This window comes from Leptosomus discolor, chromosome 1 (genome assembly GCF_034619465.1).
Source record: "Leptosomus discolor isolate bLepDis1 chromosome 1, bLepDis1.hap2, whole genome shotgun sequence".
Classification (NCBI taxonomy): domain Eukaryota; kingdom Metazoa; phylum Chordata; class Aves; order Leptosomiformes; family Leptosomidae; genus Leptosomus; species Leptosomus discolor.
In genome coordinates, this window is record NC_141391.1 from 180,709,863 (window position 1) to 180,735,453 (window position 25,591).

Here is a 25,591-nt window from a genome sequence, read left to right on the forward strand (position 1 = left end):
CACAGCTGCTCGCTCACTCTTCCCCCCTCCCAGTGGGATGGGGAGGAGAATCAGGGAAGAAAAAGGTAAAAATCATGGGTTGAGATAAGAACAGTTTAATACCTAAAATAAAATAATAATCATAGAATCATAGAATCATTAGGTTGGAATAGACCTCTGAGATCATCAAGTCCAACCGTTGAAGAAAAAAAAAAAAAAAAAAAAAAAATCGTCATAATAATATACAATAATAATTCTAATTAAAAGTAGTATAACAAAAAGAGAGAGAAATAAAACCCAAGAAAAGGACAATGCACAATGCAGTTGCTCACCACCCACTGACAGATATCCGAGCAGCGATCTGCCCCTCCCAGCCAACTCCCCCCCCCCCAGTTTATATACTGAGCATGACATCCTATGGTATGGAACATCCCTTTGGCTAGTTCAGGTCAGCTGTCCTGGCCAAGCTCCCGCCTGGCTTCTTGTGCACCTCCTTGCTGGCAGAGCATGGGAAACTGAAAAGTCCTTGTGTTAGGATAATCGTTACTTAGCAACAACTAAAACATCAGTGTGTTATCAGCGTTATTCTCACACTAAATCCAAAACATAGCACTGTAGCAGGTACTAGGAAGAAAATTAACTCTATCCCAGCCAAAACCAGGACAATACTCAACCTAATAAGCTTTTTAGAGGAGAGTTTCAGACTAGTCTGAAAACTCTTGCCTGTTCAACCAAACTAAGTCTGTTGATTTCAGTGTTAGCAGAGGCATGCCCAAAGCCACTTTCCAAGGCAGAGACTGCACTTAGCTTGTGTGCAGAGGTCACTAACGCATGCATGTAGAAGTAATCATGAATGTATGAGACGGTATGGCTAAGTACAGAGAACTCTTGAGCAAGGTCTAGTCATGCACCTCAAGAACGCCAAGAAGCCCAGCTACACGGGAGTGGGGCTGCACTTGCGTCAGTCACCCTGGTGAGAAGCAGAAGTGGCTGTCACAGGCCCAGCACCTCACTTGTGTGGCTCTGCTGCTTCCAAGGCTTCAGCTTCCACTGGCGTGGCAGGGAGACAGGGACAGCTCAGGTGTCTCACCACTAGAGCGTTGACATGTCCTTACTTGCCTTAACTGTTACATGTGCATGTCGGCTCTCTTATCAAGATGTCCAAACTGTCCAGGGCACACCTTTGCTCTGAAACTTTTGGGATTATCCGAGGTGTCGTTGTCCTGGTAGAGCCGTGGGCAGATGGGAACTGTCAGCCCAACACAAAGTTTGGGTGTTCTCAGTGTCTGTTCCCATCTGTCAAGTGCTGGCAGTGAGGTGCTTTTGTGCTCTGTAGGCTTTTGAAGAGAATCCACTCCCACTCTAATTATTACTGTTCCAGCTAGATAGCAACTTAGGGTCATTATGGCAAATAGACATAATTTATGGGTACTGCAGCACTTTATATTTTCTATAGTAGTTCGTACTTACAGGCATACTTTCAAGGCTAGCAGATGTAAAATTTGGCATACCAGCTGTGTCTTAGTCTGCAGGCAGAGATGCAGACTCTGTTGTCCTTATTTGTTCTAGTTCTTGTGATTTGTCAGTTACAGAACTGTGTGAAAGCTGGAGTGTTTTGAAGAAATCAAAGTTCTTGTATATTTTATTTCCTGTCCTACTTGAAAGAAAAAATAAGTATGAGAAGTTCTTTTATCTGTCTATCAGGTTGGCCAGAGAAGCTGTGGCTGCCCTCTCCCTGGTAGTGTTCAAGGCCAGGTTGGATGGGGCTTGGAACAACCTGGTCTAGTGGAAGATGTCCATGCCTGTGGTAGGGGGGTTGAAACTAGATGATCTTCAGAGGTCCCTTCCAACCCAAACCATTCTGTGATCTGATGGTTCTGTGACTTTATCTATGCTTCATGCAATAGAGAAAATAGTGTGTTTATTGCAGGGTCTCAGCAGAGGAGTTTATATATTATTTGCACCATTAGGGGAGTCTTTCTTATTTTGGAAGATGGTTTTAAAAAAATAATTATTTGTGACTTCCATTCCTGGAATGAAATACAGGCAGAAATCCGTTGCTGGTGACTTCTGCGAACATTTCATAATCGGTCTAGTGCTATATAGTATTTCAGAGTGGTTTTCAGGAGCCATCTTTCAATAGAAAGGTGGTGTTTGGGGCCCAGGTTGCCAAACTTACCATAAAGGTGTATTTATAGGCTCCCAAGTTCTGAAACCATGTCCTGGCATCAAGGGTGGAGATTTGAGGTTTCAGTAGTTCTTTAAGTGCTGTCTGAATTTTCTGTGTAATATTCATTTTCAAGGTAGCAAAGGAAAGAAATTGCAGAGCCTGGGCTTATTTAAAATGCATTCAGACTAGCCTCAAAGAGGCAAATCCAGGATCTTCTGTACAGGCTCCATCCACCATGTCCTCTCTCTGTTGTATATTCAGAAATAGATGATTTTCAATTAACAGGGCAAACAAAAAGAAAGATACGGATAAATAAAGAGAATGACATTTAATACAGCTTTTGAGCAGAGAAGGGACCTAATAAAAATGAAAAATGTCTTGAGCTTGAAACAGAGTTAGTAGGAGGAAGGAGTGTCCCAAGAATTGGAGAAAGTCTTTTTAGCAAACAGGGTTTAGGCAGGCTTTTGTGGCCTGAACATAAGAGAAAATCTGAGAAAGTCCCAAGCAAATTTCAAGTACATCCCCACCCACGCTGGTATGAGCACCTTTGAAGGCAGGGATGGTTCTTCAGCTGGTTAGCTGGCATTTCTGAGCTGACACGGATGACAGGGCTAAGGTTGCAAAGTATGAAATTAGGTGAAGGCAGCTCCTAAGCTTTTGATTTGAAGAGCTTGGCTGAATTAGAGGCTTTAGAGGCACTCCAGGAATTAGGCAAGAAGAGGAAAATCGAAAGACTGTGCCAGTCAGTTGACAAGGATATGAAATTACTTGTGTATAGGGGAGGAGATAGGTGGCACATTTGTTTAGAGAGTAATGTCTTTGTTTTCCATTCTGACATTGAGAGGTCCCTCCGATTTCACTATTACTCATTCTGCTGGCATCCTCTTGAAATTATTCCTATTTTTCATCTTTGAAATCTGATTATTCTAAAGGTGAGAGGGTATAAAATGCCATTGGTGCCTTTTTTCCTTAACAGCAATTTCATGTTTTTCTGTGGGCTTTCTGCGATTTCTTTCAATTAGTAGTAGCCCAGCAGCTCCAGTGCTGTTCTGTTACTGGCAATAAGGAAATAGATAGTTTTGGGGTTTTTTTTAGTACTGTTATTTCCCCTCTAATTCTAGCTGAGCTGGGCAAAATTAGAACAACTGTTGCTTACTCTACAGCCTGCCTGGAACACACAGATACTCCGTAATCAAGGGAGCACTAGGAACACACATATTTTATGGTAGGTTGTAAGTTGGGCCTTGGAGACTGCCACTGACCCTTTGAATAAGAACAGTATTTAATTTTTAAATAGTTGTTTTATTATTAAAGAAGCTACCACACTCTTTCCCCAAATATTGCTTGCAATATATAATGCCAGCTCACTCCATTCCAAAATATATTTTAGGGGAAAGCCTCACATGTTGTTAAGCTTATTAATGGTTTTTTGTATTCTAGATCTCAGGGGAGAATTAGAAACACTGTCAATGACTTTTAGCTTTTCAGAAATCATTATCAGAGCTTGCTAGCTGGCATTGATTCTAGTTTTCCCATGAGATCTGAGATGGAAAAAGGTTACTCTGCTAAATGAAGCATGAACAAAGCCAGGGTGCAAACACATGCAGTTCTAGTAGAACAGAATACCAAGGCCAGTACTGTGCATCAGTGCCCTGTGTGTGGTTCACTTACGACCTTTACAGTCACAAAAGTATGAGGAAACAAATAATATTGCTCTGAATGAGTGATAATGGCACTACCCAGCTGTAGGGCATCTTGAATGTTGTTCCTGTGCCCTTTAGACACTGCAGAAGTCTTGTTACTGCCTTATTGCTGCTGCTTTTCCTCTTGAAACCATTGACCCATGATCCCAATCTCAATTTCTTAATTAGATCATCTTAAAAAATATGTAATTAATATTCCCTTCTTTGCAAAATGGAGATTAGGGATTTCTTGAGATCAAATTATCTTTGGAGTACAAGCAAATGGTATTACATAAATAAGCAGCCTCCCACCCCCCAAAAAATCAGTATTTAAATAACCATCAGTCAGCTCTGAGTGTGTAAGGGAGGCTTAGCTAATCATCTATTTATTGTTAAATATGAGTGAATGAAAGCACCCCTACAAAGGAGATTAAGTGGGTTAGCAAGATAGCTAACCCAAAAGTGGGTTTTCTTCATCTCTGCATCTGTGGCCTGGTGAACTACAACCCCGGGGAAGGAAGAAGAAAGGTGTTAGTGGAGAGGAAGGAGAAGCATGGAGGAAAGCTTCCCCACTCCCAGCAAATCTTTCTCTTGCACAGTAAAGTAACTAGCTATTTCTGAGTTTGGCTGTTGTTTTGCTGGAGACCATGGAAAAGGCAGTCAATTGGAGGAGGTCGACCCCCAATATCACTAGGGCAGTCTCAGGAAAATGTGAGAAGGGAAATGGTGGGGCCATGGTACGATAGAAGGTTATGAGTCTCACTATCACAGACAGGGACACAGTCTTGCCACTGGACTGAGGAGTTGGGAAAACTTTGAGTGTATCAGTCTTACAAAGAGAGTGTTTTAACGGGCACAAAGGATGTTCTTTCTAGGTTGGTGTTCATTTAAAAAAATAGTCCTTAAGAATACAATAAGCGAACCACATGGAGGATGACAAGATTCATTAAGTGCAATTTAAGATACTCTTTGACAGTAATGAATAGTCTGTTGGTTAATGAAGAAAAGTGGATGTGAATGCACACAGAATCCCTGAGTGCTTTTATGTTGCTCCACTGTCAGCTGAGAAATGCTATAAAGGTCCTTGAAAAATGGTCTGTATGGAGAGTGTCACCGCTAAAGCCACAGGTCTTGGAAACAAAATTCATCCAGAAAAATGGTCTGTAAGGAGAATGTCACCGCTGAAGCCACAGGTCTCGGAAACAAAATTTATCCCGTCTGTTAAAAGTTCTGCCCATTCTTTGGGTTGGTTAATTGGGCTCGAATTTGTACAACTGGCCATGGATTCTAAGTGCCCTGTAAGAAATGTATCGACTGATTTTTGCATTTCAGCAATCTAGCTTTCCAAAGTAATGGCAAATACTGAAAGCTCTCCTGGTGATAAACCTATGGTATGTCTGACACCTGAAATTTTAGACGTTTCTGTAAAAAAAAAAAAAAAAAAAAAAAAATCATTTTAATGTTTCAGCTCCTGCTACTTCCTATAGAAAATTGGGGTGCTAATCCCTCACAGGCTGATTTTTAATAGACTGACACAACTATGCCTGCTGCGTGTTCCCTACCATCGGCTATTCTGTAAAATACCATGTTGCAGCTGAGGTATGGCAAATAAAGGTCCAGATCTGGCAGCAGTAGCTGGGACCCTTGTCATACCATTCTGTGCCTTACACACTAGACTCACCACTGCAGTTTCTGAGTACCTTGCACTTGTGCAGTGGGTGCTGATGGTGGCATGTCAGTTTTCTCAACCTTTCTAGAGTGAGAAACGGCTGAAATAGAGTATTTTACATTGGACCCTTTCTGTTATTCATGCTGGGTCACATACATAAATCACACACCTCCCCTACATTCTGTTGTGTTTTTGTTAAAGAAAGCAAGTTCAAGGAAATGGCTGTGTGTTTCTGTATAGAAGGACTTGTGGGGGTCCTTAGATGAGAGTTTACTCAACAGGTTCCTTGGGGAACAACCCATGACTGTCTCACAGGCATCAGAGCTGTAGCATGTGTGATTACTGAGCGGGTGCTGGAAAAGAATAATTGCTTTTTGTAAATTAAAAAAAAAATACATGCAGAGAACAGAGGAAAGAAAGTGTAGAATGTAGGGCATTTGGGAGTCATGGGGGGATTCAAACTGATTTCTCCAAACTGATTTGCTGTAAATTTTTCAGTGTTTTGCTATTAAAGGAGGGTGTATCAGATATTCCAGATTTTTCCATTTCCCCAACGATATTCCTTAACTTCACCAAAATACATCCCTGTGTACCACCCAGCTACTGCTCCAGTCTTAGGATATTGGTACTGGAAATTGTGTTTTAGGGATAGACGGTGTTTTTCCTTTTAGGAGGGTTATAGAAAGATCTCCAGGTGTCATATGACATGATCTTAATGAGGTTTTGTGCTCTGAAAATATAATCTGAGTGTCCCTTTGTTGTAATTAACAATATGCTTTCTTGACTAGTCTGAGCATGAAGCACACAGGTACTGGGTATAAAAATTAGGGTTACAGAAAAGAGAGAGAAGATAAAGAACCGTGTGCACTGACAAGAACCAAATGGACAAAAGAAAGCTCCTACCTGAGAGAGGTATTGCTCTACTCGCTATCTATGGGCTGTAAAGATTTTGTGTGAAGGGAACAAAGAAAGATGTAAGGAACAGAAGAGCACATTTTTTTGGCCAAGAAGCAATATTTCTGTGAAATGCTGTCTCCTAGTTTGACAGGAGTGAGACACATTTAGATCTGTGAATGCATTGCTACAAAAGCATTAAAGCTTTGCTTTGGGAAAACTGCAATTTTGAGTAACTATGCATTTGTTTCCTGTTCTCAACCAGCACAGGCTTGCTGTGTTATTTTCTTTTTACTGCTTTCAGTCAGAGAATCATAACATCAACAGAGAAGGTTACATGAACCTGCTATATACTGTTTTAAGTTGAAAAAATTGTTAGCTTGTGGACATGTGATAGGGAAAAAACTTGGGGAGAGAAATATTAGCGTGAGATAGTAAGGTATCCACTTGTTTGTTACTCACATCATTCCTAGAAGATACAGCAGCATCCAGGCAAGATCAACAGGATTCTTATGGAGCTGTGTCTTTCAATTGGTTTAGTGGCTTTTTGAGGTCAAAACCTGTTTTGACACCCTTCCTCTTGTCTGTCTCTTCCAAGCTGCTCAAAAAAATTATTTGTACCTTGTGTTGCCCTGACTTTGGGGGGGGGAAGCAAGCACCCACATCCTTCCAGTTAGAGAAGTGAGAAGCTGCAGAGCACAGATAGTAGCAACAGAGCTTGGTGTTCCTACAGGAACTTCCCAGCACTTCCCAGCTTGAAGTACATGAAAGCTTTGGGAAGAAAAAAATAATTAAAAAAAAAAGCATCATAGACTAATAAAGTTTATTTTCCTATGGATTTAGTATCAATATTGATTGCAAGCTATGACTGAAGCTTTTCCCATTTGGGGGCACTTGTAAGTACTGTTTCACATGTAGATTCTCTGCTGCCTAATACAAGCAGCTCACTTTTTAGCTTGCTCTACTGTGGGAATCCTAAAGAGGATTTCTGTCCTGCACCACCCATCAGTTGTTGAACCAAATTCAACAAGCCATGAGGATAGGCAAGGATTAGCAGGTACATACATTTACAAGTATAGGAACAAATGCATGTAATGTGATTGCTTAGGCTTTATTTCCATTGGAAATCAGAATAAAAAAATACTTATTTCAATTTTAAAAATCATTTGTGATTATCTTTTGAGGTGAGGGAGGGTGGTGACACTGCTTATTTTATCCAAAACTTTTTATATATCATATACTATATTTATACATCATAAAAGTATATCAGAATAAAACCCCTTGTTGCCAGTGATTTAAGCTGTCAAATAAAAAAATGTATGCCGCTATCTAGCTGAAGAAATGTATTAGCATGCGGAAGGCAATGCTGCTTCCTCTGGGAGGTTTTAATCAAGCCTCTTGTACTGATTGAGATGCAGTGCTCAAAAATGAGAAAAATTATTAACAAAATCAAAAATCTAGTGCGTTTTTCATGCAAACATTCATCAGTATATCTTATGTAATTACAGAGCCAATAAATCAACGTAGTGTGTAAGTGCTTCAGTCATGGTGTAAATATCTTAATGACTGAAACATCTTCACACATGAATAACTTATACCTGTATGATTCATTTTTCATATCCATGCTTTACTTCACTAATCCTTCTCTGTCAGGGATTGTGTGCTTGATTATTGCTTTCTGATTTCTCTTCCTTGTGTTTATTTTCCACAGTTAGACACACTCCATTTCTTCTCTTCTGGTTCCTCTGATGTAGTTATCTTATTTATTCATCCTGTCTGCCTTGGTTTGCCTTCCCAGTGCATTTCAGCAGGCACCTGGGAAATAACGCTAGGGCATAAGCTGATCGTGCATTTCTCAAGTAACTCTGGAGCAGCATCTTGGAAGATTTACTCATTCTCAAGAGATATTTGCATTTCGTTTTCTCTCCGCTCCTCAAGGCAACCGTTACAGAAAGAACTTGCGATAGGCCCATAACAAGTTGAGCTTTGCCATTTTCTGGATCGATGTGAGTTCAAACCTTTGTCACAGTACTGATGACAAAGGTTGTTGGAGTCTTCTTCCCATATGTTTGTAAATGCAAGCTTGTTTGTAGCTCCAGAAACCACTGGAATATTAAAGAAGAAAATAATTGTTTCTCGGGGCAGGGATGGGAATTGGGAATTCTTAAATTCTGCTCTGCTGCATGTGCTTATTTGGCTTTATGCAAGTCACCGTGAGCATCCTGCCTTACTTAGACCCTTAACCAAGGCATCTTCTGATAACCCCCTTCTTTATTACTAGATAAAGACTGCTAAGGGCAGTTCATCCAGCTTTAAAGCTGTTTAATGCCTGAAGCTTCAGGCAGGAATGCTACTGGGTGGACTCTCATCTTTTGGATCACAATTTAAAGTTTGGTTTAGATTTGTGGAACAGCTTATTTTGGCAGTGCCTGTGGAAGTTCAGCGTTTAAAAAGTCAGTCCCAGTTGGGCACTAAAATGAATCACTCAGATTTAATGGGCACTTTCAAAAATGCTAAATCTCCCCTTAAAAATACTAAATCTCCCCTTCAAACCCTCGAGTTTCTAACTGGAAAAAAGACAACAGAAATGTAAAAATTATTTCAAGTTGTGGGGGAAAAAGAAGCTCTATAATAATTAACTGATGCTTTGCTGGTATTGTATGTTATTCCATCAAGCACATTTTTTACACTCCATTTCTATATCCAGTTTACCTGCATTACTCTCTAACTAGGAAGAGCAGGTTAGCTGAGTGTGAGTTCATCAAGCTCTCATTCAATTTCTTGTATCGTCACAGAATCACAGAATGTTAAGGGTTGGAAGGGACCTCGAAAGGTCATCTAATCCAACCCCCCTGCCAGAGTAGATCACACAGGAATGCGTCCAGGCGGGTTTTGAATGTCTCCATGGAAGGAGGCTCCACAACCTCTCCAGGCAGCCTGTTCCAGTGCTCTGTCACCCTCACAGTGAAAAAGTTTTTCCTTATGTTAATGTGGAACCTCCTATGCTCCAGCTTGCACCTGTTGTCCCTTGTCCTATCACTGGACATCACCAAGAAGAGCCCGGCTCCGTCCTCCTGACACTCGCATTTACGTGTTTATAAACATTAGCGAGGTCACCCCTCAGTCTTCTCTTCCCCAGGCTCAAGAGACCCAGCTCCCTCAGCCTTTCATCAGAAGGGAGATGTTCCACCCCCTTAACCATCTCTGTGTCTCTGCACTGGACTATTTCAAGCAGTTCCCTGTCCTTGAACTGAGGGGCCCAGAACTGGACACAATATTCCAGGTGGGGTCTCACCAGGGCAGAGTAGAGGGGGAGGAGAACCTCTCGACCTACTGACCACAGCCCTTCTAATACACCCCAGGATGCCATTTGCCTTCTTGGCCACAAGGGCCCATTGCTGGTTCACGGTCATCCTGCTGTTCACTAGGACCCCCAGGTCCCTTTCCCCTACGCTACTCTCTAACAGCTCTAATCATCATATAGCTTGTTAGTTTCATACAGTAATACACTGTTTCACAGTCTTTCTCTTCTGTGTCAGAATTACATTTTTGGTCTGATTTTCTAGATTTAAGACTGAATGGAACGTCTTCCATCTGTCTTCTCCTCCATACTTTGAAGCCCAGCTGCAGTTCTTTTACACCTTCGATCTCAGGGACTTCTGAGAGACATCACAGTTGAAAGTTTTCTTGGTATTCTTATGACAGGCTCCAGTACTCTGAATACGAATCCCTCCTGTTTGCTAGCAGGATATTTGGTAACTTTGCTCCAGTGTAAGTCTTTGTTTATTCATTTTTTCCTTATTCTAATTGTAAGTACCTCCAAAGGCTTCTGGTATCACTTTCTTTGTCACAGTCTTTGTATGTCCCTAAAGGACACCTTCACTTATTATATCTTACTCCACTGAGATCTGTTGTTGATCAATGGGTATCGGTTAGTAGGAGCTCTCAGGCAGTCTGCAGAACGTACTTCACCCTTATCACTGCCTGCTTTGTTTTGGCATTTAGGAAGCAGCCTGCTGTCTTTTTTCTTTGTTCTTCCTAGCACTTGTCTCTCTTGGGCATAGTTCCTTGCCACAGGAGTCAGTCCTGACTGTTGCAGCCTCCTATTTTTCTGCTTGCTTTTTTCAGTGTTGGTCATTTACTGTCTGTGCCCTGTTGCAAGGCAGTACTTCATCCAGTGACAGGGTATTACAAGAATCTTCTGAACCTCCTCACATGCATTTTGCTTTAACTCCTACCATTTTTAGCTGTCATGCCTCCTGCACTTTCACAGTTTTCTCCTAAATTGTCCTTTCTTTTTGTGAAGGATTTCTGGTAGACCCTTTCTTCACCTTCTTCATTTCATTATTATAGCTGTTGTCCACAGACTTTCCTCTTCTTCTCTGAAAATTAATTTAGCATCCTAAACTATTCACCTATTAATTTTTTTTCAGATAATTTTCTGCCTTTTTTTATTAATTCTGTTTCTTCAGCATGCCTGTTTTAAATTCCAGTTGTTCAGGGCAGTGATTTGCTAACACATCCTCATTCCCTAACGTGGTCCATCTCTGATTCTGACACACGGAGAAGCTTCCGGACATCTCAGATTCACAAACTTCCTCTTGGTTTTGTCATTTTCAACATGAAGATCTAATTCTTGACACCTAAACTGATGCTATTCCAGAATACCTTTAAGTGGTGTGTTGTCTGGTTAGAGAAATAGAGTAGCCATGGAGATTTTATGCGGGAAAATATGAAAATGGCGTAAATACCACATTGGTGTAACACTGATCTTTTGTTGTCTAATTTAACAGATTCAGTAGCAACAGCGTCTGGGCCACTGCTAGTTGAAGTTGCCAAAACTCCCGGTGCTGCTCTTGGGGTTGCACTATCTACCTCGATGTGCTGCAACAAACAGGTCATTGTCATAGACAAAATCAAATCTGCGAGTATTGCAGACAGGTGAGTGCAACAGAGGGCTGACACCAGAGGTCCATACATCCATTTTATTTTGTTTCATTTGGTTTGGTTTTAAAGAAACCCTTCCCTTTTTTGGTAAAATTGACTGAACCAGATGCTGTCAAGGTTGCAGGTCTCAGAATTGGCACTTTGTCAGATTGTTGTTCCATACTGCCGAGTTTAAGACTTCCAGGCCACCATTTACTTTAGCTTGTGCATGTAGTATTCAATGACATAAGCCAGCCCCTGTGTAACATGCGACTCTCTGCTTGCACTATGCAACACAGGATTTTAGAGGTCTGCTCTGACTATTAAATGTAATGCTGTGGCAGAGATTAGTATTTTAAAAAAGTAAATAACCCACTGGAATTCTTAAAGTAAGCCCACAATGCGGAACAGCTGTCAAGGGAAGTAAATTTTGAGGCTTTGCAACCTTGAGGCGTTCTATTAGAATATATTGCTCATTCTTGTGGCACAGCGAAATGGAACTTCTTATGTCTGGATTTTTTTATTGATACTTTAGAATACGACTGAAGTATTAGGAAGACTGGCTTCTGTATTTTGAAGTTATTTTGCTGTAATTTTTGCACATCATTTAAACCTTTAAATAAAATCATTTAAACCATTAAAAAAAAAAGGTTTATATTTTTCCTCAGTGGTCTAAACCTCTGTAACAGAGCTGTGGGATCTTTTCTGGGGCGTGTGCGTGTGAGTGTGTGTGTGTGTTTATACATATACAGTATATTTCTAAATACATATCTCTATCTAAAAATTCCTTAAATATTACGTTTCAGCAGCAAATTCCTCCTGCATGTCCCCAGTCACCCTACCTTGTAACTCCTCTTTGACAACGGTGCTTTTGGTAGCACCCACTTGTAGCAGTGAGTCTACAGCTCCTCTGTGGGCTTTTCCCTACAGTAGAAACTTTGAGAGTGACGGCCATTGATCCAGGGGTGTTCTCCAGTTCAATGGTGCAGGATGCTTTAATTTTCTCCCTCTGTTTTTTCCCATTTCACAGGGGGTAACCAATTAAAGGAGCTGTCCACTTGACTGGTACGTCGGGATGCTGACTGCTGTGTTTGCATTTCTCAACTCATCCAGTAGCCAGTCTCTTGAGTGCAGCGAGATTTAGCAGATAGCCCCCTCCCCACCCCACTCCTCAAGTCACCATGCTAGCCCTGGTTTCATTATTTGTTTGACTACTGCATAATTTCATCATCATTTACAGCTTTTGTACTAATAGATGTTTGAAATATAACTCAAAAAATGATGAACTGGGTGCTTGTGTGAGGGATATGTGACCAAGTTATTTGAGTCTCCTTAAGCTCTTCTCATTTTATTCTGCTGCCATTCACACATATTTTTATAGTCAGCTATCCCATTCCAGTTCTGTGAGTGATGTCTTGGCATATACTGTATTAACTGAATTGTTTTTAAGGTTTGTACTAATAGATATAAAGTCTGACCAGTGACAATGCCTACAAAACACAAATCTCTCTCGAAAAAAAAGAACACGTTCATAGTTGTCATGACCAGTTTGAAGGCAGTAAAACTCATTTTCCAAGCAAAGAGCATACCTGATCATACCGAGTTTTTCCCTTTTTATGTAGATGTGGTGCATTACATGTAGGAGACCATATTCTGTCCATTGATGGCACCAGCATGGAATACTGTACACTGGCAGAAGCAACACAATTTTTGGCTAATGCAGCGGATAATGTCAAACTTGAGATCCTTCCTCACCACCAGACACGGCTAGCACTGAAAGGCCCGGAGCACGGTAAGAGGATCTGTAGCACAAAATACCCCTTTCTTTTTCTGTCTTTTACTTTGCATGCCCTTGCTGAATGGCCAAGAAAGCTATCACGGCAGTTATGTCTGTAAATGTTGTTTCAGCTCCCCAGGTTATGCTTCTGCAATTTTTGAGAAGCTCTGTGTTTTCTCGACCTCAATGTACCCTCCGAGATTCCTATGGAGAGCAAGGGAAATGTTTTACAGAGAAAGGCTCTGCACACCTGTAGATGTACATAAAGACATCTGTTGACTCTACTGTTGCAATCATGGGGGGGGGGGGTGTAACCAAATGAATCTCTGAATTGCTTCTTAAATTTAGAGGGGGGAGGAAGGACCACAGCCAACTTCTTTTCAGCGTATTGACTTGATAGTCTGTTATGACCACTTCATTAACATCTGATCTCCCCTAAAAATACCTCAGGAAAAAACGCACGTATTTTGTCTTGTTAATGGCATTATTATTTATTGCCATCAACTTCTAAAGTAGTTCTGAGATTGCTTCATGGGTTCATTGTCAGTGCTTATGAAAAAGTTGGTTTGGAAACAGTTCCCTAGATTCCAGCCCTTTTTCACCGTGGTATTTATTTCATACCAACATGCTTGAAGAGAATGGCTTTCCATTTTCAAATCAAATATATGTAAAATGTCTTAGTATTTGAAGGTGGGGCTGCCTGTCTTGTCTTCTAACTATTCCTGAGAAAGTGGCTAAATCATAGTACTCATAAATTCAGTCTAAAATACCACATGTTGATGGATGTCAAAGAAGTAACAAGGATTGTCAAATACATAGGGAATAGGTACCTATGTTGCAGCATGAACCAGTGGTACCATTTTCTGAGGCTGTGGTACTGTGCTTCTGCCTCCTTCAGACCAAGACAAGATTTCTGAGGCCTAGAAATTTCAGTAATGGTAAATGTTCTTGGACATCTATCTAAGATCCAGGCTGTCCCTGGATAAGCGATTCTCTAGTCAGTTTGTCAGAGTGGTGCATATTGAACTAGTGGCTGACAGGACACTAGTTTCTTCTAGATGAGGGTGAACAAAAAGTAACCCTTGCAATACCGTGTTCTTCCATTATTCAGCTGCACCTCTTTCCCCTTTCTACTTAAGCCAGTTAGAGGGGCAAGGGAGTAGGGAGTCATGCTGCAGAAGCAGAATGAGATGGAGACTGAATTTTGCAATATATTTCCATTCCTTTCAGTGACAATAGTACATTGCAAACAGATCTTTGATTTTTTTTGAAGCAAAGATGTCACACAATCAGTTTCTTGCTGGTTAAAGAACCTTTGAAGAGTATTTCTTTTAGGAAGATGAGTACCAGGGCCAAAGATTTGTGTAGATCATTGTATTACTTGAAGCAGTTGGTTTCTTAACCAACATTTGAAACAAATTGATGCTGTTAATGTGCTAGTCACCTTGAACCAGTGTAGATACTTAGAAAAAGCAATGCTCTTGCGATGCCAGAGTTAAGAACTAGCCATTATGAAATCATATCAAGGGGATCTGCAAAAGCTACGTAAGAGCATCTTTCGAGGAGAAATCTTCCTAAGGTAATAAAGTTGCTTTCTTAAGTAAGGCAGAATAACTAAGATGTTTGCAGCCCTTCCCAGCCCCTCACCAGGTGGTGCTACTCCAATATCACAACCAATTCCAGATGTAACATGCTTTATGGAAGCAAGCACCCTCTTGGAAACAACCTTTCATCAGGTGTGGTACGGCCTAGATGCTGCAGAGTTTGAAAAGCTCCCTTTACGTGCCTGGGATAAACTGAGTCATTAGGGCTGTATCTGTTGAGCTCAGTTATTGGTCTTATGGGAGCATGTTAGGAATTCTAAATGGGCAGGAAAGTCAGTATATAAAATAAATTGAAATTTTAGCCCTAAAATAAAATGGAGAGCACTATAAAAGATCAGATTTTTTTCCATATTTTTTTCCTTTATACTGTGCTGCTAACATTCATTTCTCTTGCTGCCCCATTAGTTTTATGTTCGTTGTTCACAACACTGGGTTGGAAGAGCTCAAATTACTGCTAAATTACTAGAGTTGCACACAATAGGATTTTCTTTTACAGAACTTTTGTTGAATTGGGATTATCCCTGTACAGGCTGAGCAAACTGAATTCGTGTACCTTCCAACTTGGTAGGATGTTTTTATCTCTATTCTCAGCGTGAAAATAAAACATTTAAAAAAATCAGAGACTGCCAAATAACTTCCTGCTGGAAGCAGTCTTTTCAATTAAACAAGGCTCACAGCAACTTGAAAATAATGAAAATCCACCTGGCCACATTGTTCTTATCAGATTTTAATTTTTACACCATAGTTGAAGTTCAGAAATCTTGCTGTCTGTGCACGTAATCAAAGAGACGGTTTCATCTGAGAAGATATGATAAGTCTGTAAGATACATATGGCTGTTATCAGGCTACTGCTGCTGTTTCTGGGACTTTTCTGGCTGACGTGAGATTTTCCAAAGTCTCTGAGGTCGCTGGCACTGCTGCCTGTGGGTGAGGTACCCCGAGGCTCAGGCTGGCTGGTGGCCCTGAGCTCTCCTCCCGGTGCTGGTGTCGCACCTTGCCCTCACCTTTCTTATCTGGGGGGGGGTGGGGGGTGGGGGAAATTAATTTTTTTGACTCAGACATGTATCAGGGCACACCAGGGGTGCTCTCAGGGAGCGTTGCAGGCCCGGGGCACCCCAGTCAAGGGCACAGGGCTGGGCCTGGCAGTGTCAGGGTCTCCAGAGTCCCGATCTCCCCATAAGGCTGTGAGGACATGGTGGTCCCCTGTACTCTGCTTTTCCTCTCCCTTCCCTGGTGTCTACTCCTCGCTGTAGTGACATACGTTGCGTTTGAGTCAGAAGAGGGTTAATATGTTCAGACAATTAGCAGGTCATTGCTCATATAATATGAAGTGAAACAAAAGGATAGCTTTTCTTCTGGCACTGCGCAGTGCTGGCTGCAGTGACTACCCTTTTGCCCCTTATTTTGTCTCGTGGAGTAAGATGTAAATGCAAGGTGTGGGTCCAACCTAAACAGCCAAGATTTTTAGCTACTGTTAAAGTCCAGCGTGCGGTCATATGTGTCTGCAGCCATTATAGATATAGCAGGTAGCAGAGAGACACAGGTAATACAGCTCATGAGCCAAAGACTGTAACTTATGTTTCATAGTACGGGTGAATCCCTCAGCATTTTTAAGACAAAAATTCAGTGAATAGTTCCCAGATTGAAGTGTTTCTCTACGGTTCAGCAAGGACACAGCTATGCTGAATTTAATGATGAATACACTGTATTTAATGAAGGGTGACTTCAATTGTTTTCCTTTAGTATTTGACACATCAGCTGCAGTGCTTCCCATTCTCTTAGTAAATACTGGCCTTCACTTTTGGCATATCCCAGAGTCCCCATACGTAGAATTAGCAGTCAAATATGGTCTCAGATTTCATCCTGGAAAAGATCATTTTAAAGTTTTGAAAATCAGGTTTAAAAAACCCATTAAATTGCACATCCAACTAATCAATAAGAACTCTTCTCTTTATTAACCAGGCTTCAGGGTAGAGTTTCTCTGCTGCTGACCCAGGGAAGTAGTTTACTGCACAGAATAGCGTAATGCCAGGAATAGATGGTGACAAAATTAAAATGTCAATGCAGTAAATTGAAATGACTGGCAAGTAAACACCTCCATTCTAGGCAGTGCTATGTATAGTATCTGGTTGGTCTTTTGAAAGTAGATGAATGCAAGCAGTTAGTGGTCATATGTAATACCTTAGTATTTTCTAAGGAAGTTTGCAGTCTTGGCTTCCAAAGCCAGAGTGAGATTAGAAATTGATTCACTGCTAATCTTTTTGAAAACAAATACCAGAAAACAAAGAAAACCCAATCAGAAGCATTTATTCTGAGAAAAAATAATTATTTCTGTTCCTCAAGTTAGCACCCCCTGTAAGAAGACAAGACCAGGTTATTTATTATTTCATTTTATTTTATTTTCAATTTATTTTCATTTTTGGACTTCTTTTTTTTTTATTTGTGCAATTCAGTTACTTTTCCCTCTTCTCTGGTCCTTTTGTTTTCTGATTTTCCATCGTCCCTTCATGCGGGCAGTGAAGGTTCAAAGAAGCAACAGGCAACTTACCTGGGATTCGTGTGCCAACAGCCACAGCAGCCTCCTCACCTACCACCATTATAACACCTACCACCCTGACCATTGCAGGATGCCAGCCTTGAAATTCCAGAAAGCGCCTCCTCAAAAAAGCCTTCGTAATGTTCCACGCTTTTTCCTGCTGACATATTCTCTCCTCTTCTTCTTCCTCCTCCTCCCTCCCCTCTTCTTTCACTCATACTTTTCCCATTCCAGGCACTAAAACCTTTTCAGTTTTATGGATGCTACACTTTTTCATAGCCATGCCAAGGTTATTTCTGACATTTTACACCTTTTCCTTTCTGTAACAAGGCAACCTTTGTAGACAGGAAAAGGCATGGAAATTCTGGATGACTCAGCTCTTCTGCTGTATGAGCAGACCATTAGATTGAAGTAGTGTATATAAAGCATGATTTTTGAATGCAAAGCATTGCTTACAAATCTTCTGTCAGAAATTACCTACTACAAAAAGGCATTTCTAAAATCAGTGTATCTAGACATATTGATTTGCATTGGTTCATGGAATGTGTTGAAAAATTTAATTTAACATGCTTCGCCTGAAGTAAGTTGTATACTATGAATGTACTTTTTGTATGTACAGTATCTTTGTTAGCTTCCAGCAAGTATTTTCCTGAAGTGCTGGCTATACTTCTGCCTAGGGCCACCTATGTGGTTTAATGTCTTTGTTAGTGGAAATGCACAAACCATTCCTGGGCATCATACACGTTGTTTGATCGTTGATGAGTTACAGGCATGTGCCGCACTCGTTGAAGACTGAGTGCTGTATGCCAAGTGTTTGATTTCTTACAGCAGCTTTGGTGTCTTCATCCTTCTCTCCTACCTCCATGAGTGCATACAGCCTGAGTTCCCTGAACATGGGGACCTTACCTCGCAGCCTCTACTCCACCAGCCCACGTGGGACAATGATGAGGCGGAGGATGAAAAAGAAGGACTTCAAAAGCTCCTGTAGGTGGTAACAGCATTTACTCAAAATATGAAGTGAATGGGTGGAGGAGGGGAAAGATACAGAAAAAAGGTACGAAGTACCTTAATACATATATACTAGGCAGAAGAGAGAACAATTGCAGTTTCTGTTAGATGTAGGGAAACATCGGCGTAAAAATATTTGTCTAATGCTACAATGAGATGAGTAGAGGCCATGCAGCTTAACTGGCTCATCTGAAATATATAAAGCAATGTTTTCTTCAGACAATTCTGGAAGAGTTTGTTATACCGTTACTGAAATGATTTTCGAATTCCATTTTCAACTCTTCCTGTTTCCATCAGGTAATAGAATTCATAGCTGAATAGTCAAAAGCAGATTGCTGGTAAGCTCAACCGGCTATCACATTACCGAATGAGAAAAGCTTCCCACAGTACCTGCTAGGTAGTTCTAACGTTTACATCTGCACCATAACCTGTACAATCATTTTTGTGAGGAAGAGCAACAAATTACGTTGAAGGCTAAATAGCCTTGTTTCTGACCACTCTCTGGGATTCAAGGCATGGATTTCCCGTGAGTCAGTGATTTCCCAAGCCAGGGTGGATATATTTCAGGCTATTTCACTTTTACTATTGCTAAGTATTCACTGGGCCAGAGAGAGTATGGCTGTATCGGTGCGTTGTTTCCCAGACTCCATCTAAGTGCCACCTCTCCTTTTGGCTTGTCCATCTTCATGTGATCCTCAGCAGCTCAGTTCGTCCAGAGTAGGGAAGTGAGAACTGCTCTGTAAATCGTCTGCTCCAGCTCATACTACTCACAGGTCCACTCTGGAAAAACTGAGCTGCTGCATGTTACAGTGCTGCTGCCCTGTGTTAAAGATTCACCATGGTCATAGCAAAATCAGAGCAAACCAGCAGCCTCCAGCTAAGGCCAGTCACTGTGGAGTTGTGAGGAAATGTTTGAGAGAGGAACTGAGGTTTTGCTTTGCTTTCTTGCAGTTTTTTGTTGCTTGTTCTTATTTCTTTCATAAAGCGAATATTTTTACATAACGCTTGCCTGTAAGTGCATTTTTTGCTTTTAATCTGATCAGCCATTTTGCACAACTCGTCTGTTAACATGTTAGCTTCTAATGCATTCTTTTGGGTCATGGGGAGATAGTGTGTCCATCCATGCTATAGTATCAGTGGGAGTCCAGCTCTAATGTGTCCTCACATGCACATGAGAAACAGTAGTAATGTTACACTAATAGTAATTGATTTGAATAGTAAAATAATGCTGGATGCAAAAAATAGTTCTTTGATTGTGCTATACTATAGCTGTTCCATCCAAGAAAGGGCGGTTAATCCTGAAAGCTAATCCTATTATGGATCTTGGAGCCAGCCGTTACTTGTGGTGGTGTATTTTTCAGATATTTTTCCTTCAAGGAAGACTTACCCTGCAATTTGCTATCCTGCAAAGGCTCAAAACAAGGCCAGTGACATTAGATTTAAGTGGGGACAGTCACATAAGCGCTGCAGCCCACCTGAAAGACTCCTCGATTCAGAAGACCCTGGGGATGTCAGGCTGCTATGATTAAACAAATCTCTAGCTAGGAGGAATTAGGATGAGGCTTTGTGGTAGAGTAGTTTATTATGCATTTGTATTGTGAGGTCTGGATATAGAGCATGACAAAATATGTGGAACTGGCCCCAACACTGAGTGAGTCTGTGGCTCACTACGAGCAGTGAGTACATCAGCAATCCTGAATCAGAGCAGGCTTTGGAGGAATTTGCTGGCCAGCCAGGCTTGCTTGCTCGTTCTATGAGCTTGCTTTTCAGCCCCTGCAGAGTTCCTTACTCCTGTTGCTAGACTTATGCCTGTGCTTGTGACTGCAGTAACAGCCAACTTAAGAGGCCCACACGGGACTGAATGTGCTACAGGTGACCATGATAGAGAATGACTGGTCCTGTACCCTTCCACTGTCCGTCAACAGGACTTGGAAGGCCTTGCCCCTCTCCCTTTGTGGGAGACTCAGTGAGAACCAGGTAGCATCGACTGCTGTCCTTTTCCTAGAAATGGAATAGCACACTCTTAATTTTAGTGGGATTTTTTTTTTTTCTTTAATCCAATTGGATCATTTGAGGGATTTATTAATGTAACTTTTATTAAACCTTTTAGGATGTCATTTGGGAAGAAAAGGATGTATTGGTGAAGGGCGCTATAAAGTTTACATTGCCAATTATTTAGGAAGTCCTGCGTAACTTAATGCGATTGTGCCAAAATTCACAATGATGAAGTGTGGTGGTAGAGGAGGTTACAAGACTTTTACGGCCATGATTTTATGATCATTGTGTTAGTTACACAGATCTTTTCAGACACGTGGCTGTTAAAATTGAAAGCACACCCTGCTGTCGCATGGTTTATTTATGCCACTTGTTTTCAATTTTTATTCTTCCTCTGCTTTTTTCGGTTTTAAAGTATGGTATTCATTGTGGAAACAGATTGTTATTTGGTTAAAGTTTAAATCCTGAAGCATTTTGTAATAGGTCCATATTAATACTTGAAAAGTGAGACTCAATTTTATACCAACCTACATGATAGTTACTAGGGCTGTGTATCTGGTAGAAATTAGAGAGTGTCTTAGATGTGCATGGGGCCTGTTTTCTCAGCACATCCAAGTTAGCTGCCAGCACGAGAAATAGTGAACATTTTTGCAATTTCTCAAGGGTCAGAGCGGGAGACTGCAGGCATAATAATCCATATACAATTCCTTAAATACATCTTGCTCTGCTTCTCATACGGCTGCAGGAATAAACGTAACAAGTACATAATCTTCAAATTCAAGATTATTATTTACATAACTGCAGAGCATACAGTAAACCAGCCCCCAGGACTGTTGCTAAGAGTTGGACAGAAACTGTACATGTATGTTAAAATGTGCCCCTAGCAGTAGCCACCAGGGTTCACTGGAACTACGGATACGTCTGTGCCCTTTTTAAATCAATAAGGCTGCTTCCTGGCCTGTAAAACTGCGAATCCATCAAGCAACCAAAAAAATGGCAGTGTTTCTTGGGGCAGTTATTGTTGAGTTACAAACCCTAAAATGCTCTAAATCACGGTTTTGGGTACCTGTGGCATTTTATAGAGGCTTAGCAGATAGCTGTTGTTACATGGTTTGGAAAGGGTATTTCCATCTCTGCTTTTTTTGTTCCTGTTTTTGTTTTGTTTCCTTTGGGAGCCGGAGCGGGGGGAGTTCCTAATTATCACTTTTAAGTGTCCACATCATCAAAGTATTTATCAGGGTGAGTTTTAAATCCCACAAATAGTAACTTAATTTCCCAATGTGAATTAAACCCTCAGCTGTCCTAAAAGTTGAAACAAATGTTGTGAGACCTTTTGTTTCCTGGTAGGGCATTAGAAAAAAGAGTAAGAAAGTTGCAGAGTCAGCTAGGTGCCTGCTGCACAGGGGGAATGGACGCCTAAGTGATGGGAAATAAAGATGCTGCTAATGAGTAGTTGTTGTATGACATTAAAGAAAGGGAAAATGGTACTTTTCTGAGCTCGGATGCCCTAAGTTTAGACATCTCTAGAAGTGTGCATGAGGGGATCTGGTATCGCAGGGATGCTGAGTTTATCTGGTTTAGTCATATTTTAGCCTTTGCAGCGCTGAGGGCTGGAGAAAGCTATTTCTCACATGCAGTAAATGCTGAAGCTGGTGGCCATTTCTAAGAACAGATTATTAGTATTTGCATTTGGGTATAAGCATGTCTTACTGAGTGCAGATAAAAGAAACAGTAAGAAGAAAGCTAATGAATAACTGAAATAATACACAATTCTTATGAAGGAACATTGAAACAAGATATGATTGAGAATTCACAGTAATTTACAGAAGACCATTTCAGAGTTGAAAGGAGCCTTCCTGGGAGAAAATGGAAACTCGGGAGTTTTTTGGCAAATGAAACGTCGTCTGTAACAGAACTATCATTGCCATCTGTGCCACATTAATCAGATTTTTTATTAACTATTTCACAGCAAAAGTCTAATGCTTGTACCCCAAAGTGTGGGAAATATTTCTACAACCTCTGACATGTTTGTACAGCTGTGCTAATATCTATAATGTAAAAACAATAACTATTTTTTTCCTCACATCTAAGAAAAAAAAAAATCCACAGTTAAACAATCCCTCAGATAAACCATGAACTTTCATCTAATTCTTAGTAGTTTACTGCATGCAGAAACAGATCTTGAAGAAAATTAGGGTGGAGAGGTAATGACATAGGTTTATAACACAAAAACATTCATAATCCTCAGCATCGAAGGATTATCATTACTTTACTGGTCTTAATGGGAACTGAAAGACTCTAGCTTTCTGTGTATGATGTAATGAAAGGCAGTAGTTTGTCACTAGAATTCAAACAGTGATACAATAGATATTTAGGCAGAGATCAAAGAACCAAAGGTGCAGTCTCCTCCTTTCATAGGTAATTGTATTGAAACTCAATGTTGTTTTTGTCTTGATTTATTCTGTAATGCAGCCTGTTCAGAACAAGAATGAGAATAGAGAGAGGGAGTGAATCAGGAGTATAGAAGTAGCTGCCTGTGTTTCCCACAGCAGGGTCCCCCAGTTCCTTTGAGAGACCCCAAAGAACTCTTTTTTTCTCACAGTCTCTTGAGATAGACTAGTTGCTAAACCAGAGGGGTTTGTTCAACTTACTTACACCACCCAGTTAGCCAGACAAATTGCTGATGTGTAGTAAACGTGTACAAGAGGAAGGCACCCTTATTGCTTGCAAGCAAGCCTGGGCTGTGTGCCTTGTTGCTAACTCCAAAGCATTGCTGTGAGATGTTCAAAAGAGCTCGTGGGAATCGACCCGAGTTACAGCTGGGATTGCATCTCCCTTTCCCTTAGCTCCTATGGAAATTCCGCACATCCACACCTCAAAGCTAATGCAAAGAGAAATCGAGGATGTTCTGAGATTTTTGGGGTGGGGGTGTCAAACACAGTTATTTTACTCAGTACAAGAACTATCTTTTTGCATTATAACATATAGCCAGGTGATTTCTTTTGTGTTATGTGTCATAACTGTTTATAAATAATTTATAAACTTTAGTCTAAATTGACCTTAAGAGATGTTTTGTTGACTAGGTTTATTGTACAGATCAATTTTCTCAAAAAGCAATGAAATTTCTGCTGTGTATGAATATCTTTCCTCCTGGTCTGCTCTGTTTTATAGTGTCTTTAGCCTCTAGCACTGTTGGTTTGGCTGGGCAGGTCGTCCACACAGAAACCACAGAAGTAGTGCTGACAGCTGACCCCATAGTAGGGTTTGGGATACAGCTCCAGGGTAGCGTGTTTGCTACTGAGACCTTGTCTTCTCCACCCCTCATTTCCTATATTGAGTCTGACAGTCCGGCAGAAAGGTGAGGTTCTTTCAGTTGACTGCTAAGTACGTTTCGGTGAGCATTCCTTGGGGTACTTTGGGCTCATTGCTTTTGATTTCAGATAAATTGCAGGGCCTTGGTCAATGGAAGTGTGGCAAGTAATGAACTGTCTGTTCTGACAATGATATTTCATATGCTTGATCGGCTGTAAGAAGAATGACAAGCACCAGTTTTTCTATCACCCAGAGTCCTCCAGCAGGAGACTGGAAACTACAGTCGTGCAAAAGCAAAAAAAAAAAAAAAAAAAAAATCAGAAACATTGCTGAAGTCAAAATAGTAATAATTCAGTGTGCTGTGGGGGGAGGCCATATCCAGCTCTGTTCAGTTTTGGTACAGAACCGAATCTTAAGGAATACCAGAGTTTTGACTTACTAATGATTTCATTGCAGCTTTTAAATTGCATTTTTAGGCTTATGTATGTCTTTAATCATGGCACGAGGACAGTAGTAGTTGCACAGGCATGTACTAACGGCCGTTGCAGAGCTACAACACCTGTAGCCCAGGCTCAGAGGCAGAGGTGATATCCTTGAGTGGCGTGGAGGCATGAAGGCGGTACCCCTCCTCTTCCTGGGTCCCGGCACCTAGAGATTACAACCCGTGCTGGGAGTGCTTCAAGGGGGCGGTGCAAGGGGGCAGCAGCAGCCGCTTCTGTCCCCCTCTGAGCCTGGGTAGACTGTTGAGCTGCTGTGCCACACGTCTCCTTCAAGGTTAGGTTGAATGTGTTTGATATTGCTGGTTCTGGTAACGTGCACATCTGATGATTGTTTTGTATCATTGCGTACCAAGGTGTGGGGTGCTGCAAATAGGAGACAGAATAGTGGCAATAAATGGTATCCCGACGGAAGACAGCACATTTGATGAGGCCAATCAACTTCTCAGAGACTCCTCTATCACCAACAAGGTCACTTTGGAAATAGAATTTGATGTTGCAGGTATGAACGTACTGTTATTCTGTCTTGCAAGGAAAGTGAAGGAATAAATCCCAAGTACATTACGAGTGTTGGGCATCCAAGGTGGAGACTTTCTTCTCACATATACACCATTCAGTTTTCAAGTGACCTATTTGAAAGGTGTGTCTTTTTGTACAGCTTTCTCATTTCACGTAGCCCTGCAGCGTGCTTCAAATGCAAATAGAAATGACAAGTCCTGTAGTAAGATCTGGTAACAGTCCCTCCTCTGAGTTATTTCTGCACATTTTTCTGCCCTGAGATAGAAATATTCTACTGAGCAGAGACAAGTCCTCTACAGGCCAGCTAATGAAATGTTTTAGCAGACAGAAAAGTATTATAAAAGGGTGCATAAGCAGAAAACTCTAAAGAGTTTCACTTACAGTGTCTCAAACCAACAATTTGAATAAAATAATAGAAATTGAATTAATAAAACCAGAAAAATCATTGTTAATGTTGCTGGTGAGTCTTTATTATTACTGATGGCTTTCCTTTCTTCTGTAATGTGTTTAAGCATGCAGAATATACCTGTAAAAACACAAATTGTGTAAATCAAACAAGCACACATTATGATTATGCACTACCCCACTATATAAATAGTAAAAGTTTTTAAGACTTCTGTGTTCATCCGACTGTAGCTCCTTTGAAGTCATGACAATGTCAATGTGTTGTATTTTGCGTAGTGTGATTATTGTTAATGGTATTATAAATCATGATGTCAAAAGCAAGCTAAAGGTTGCTAGAGTAATTCTGTATAATCTTCTACTGTGCACGCATCTAGTATAATGTTAAAAAAAAAAAAAGCCAAATGCAATCTGTAGATTCATATACATAGGAAATTAAATATTAAAAATTAAGAAAACCAAATAATGAGAAAGTCATTTAAACACGCCTAAAGTCACATGTATTTCAGTCCCTGGACTTGTTTATGCATCTTCATTTGCTCCATGACAGCAGACTCACACTCGTGGTTAGACTCCTCTGGCACATGTATGTTTGTAGGTTTCCATAGCTGTAATTTCTAT

At 40.8% G+C, this 25,591-nt stretch overlaps 1 protein-coding gene across 10 annotated transcripts in view; it reads left to right on the top strand.

The window, feature by feature from the left end:
• The window catches only part of GRIP1 (glutamate receptor interacting protein 1), a 234,344-nt gene that overhangs the window by 174,190 nt on the left and 34,563 nt on the right, over positions 1-25,591 (top strand). For 4 of the 10 annotated variants that reach the window (XM_086472080.1, XM_086472097.1, XM_086472038.1 and 1 more), the window contains exons 8-12: positions 11,188-11,335; positions 12,943-13,112; positions 18,066-18,221; positions 23,412-23,598; positions 24,406-24,551. In XM_086472080.1, coding sequence (XP_086328206.1) covers positions 11,188-11,335; positions 12,943-13,112; positions 18,066-18,221; positions 23,412-23,598; positions 24,406-24,551 — 807 coding nt within the window. Of the gene's footprint in view, positions 1-11,187; positions 11,336-12,942; positions 13,113-17,218; positions 17,375-18,065; positions 18,222-23,411; positions 23,599-24,405; positions 24,552-25,591 lie in introns of all 10 variants that reach the window. The other 6 variants (XM_086472047.1, XM_086472071.1, XM_086472030.1 and 3 more) reach the window with 2 other exon arrangements.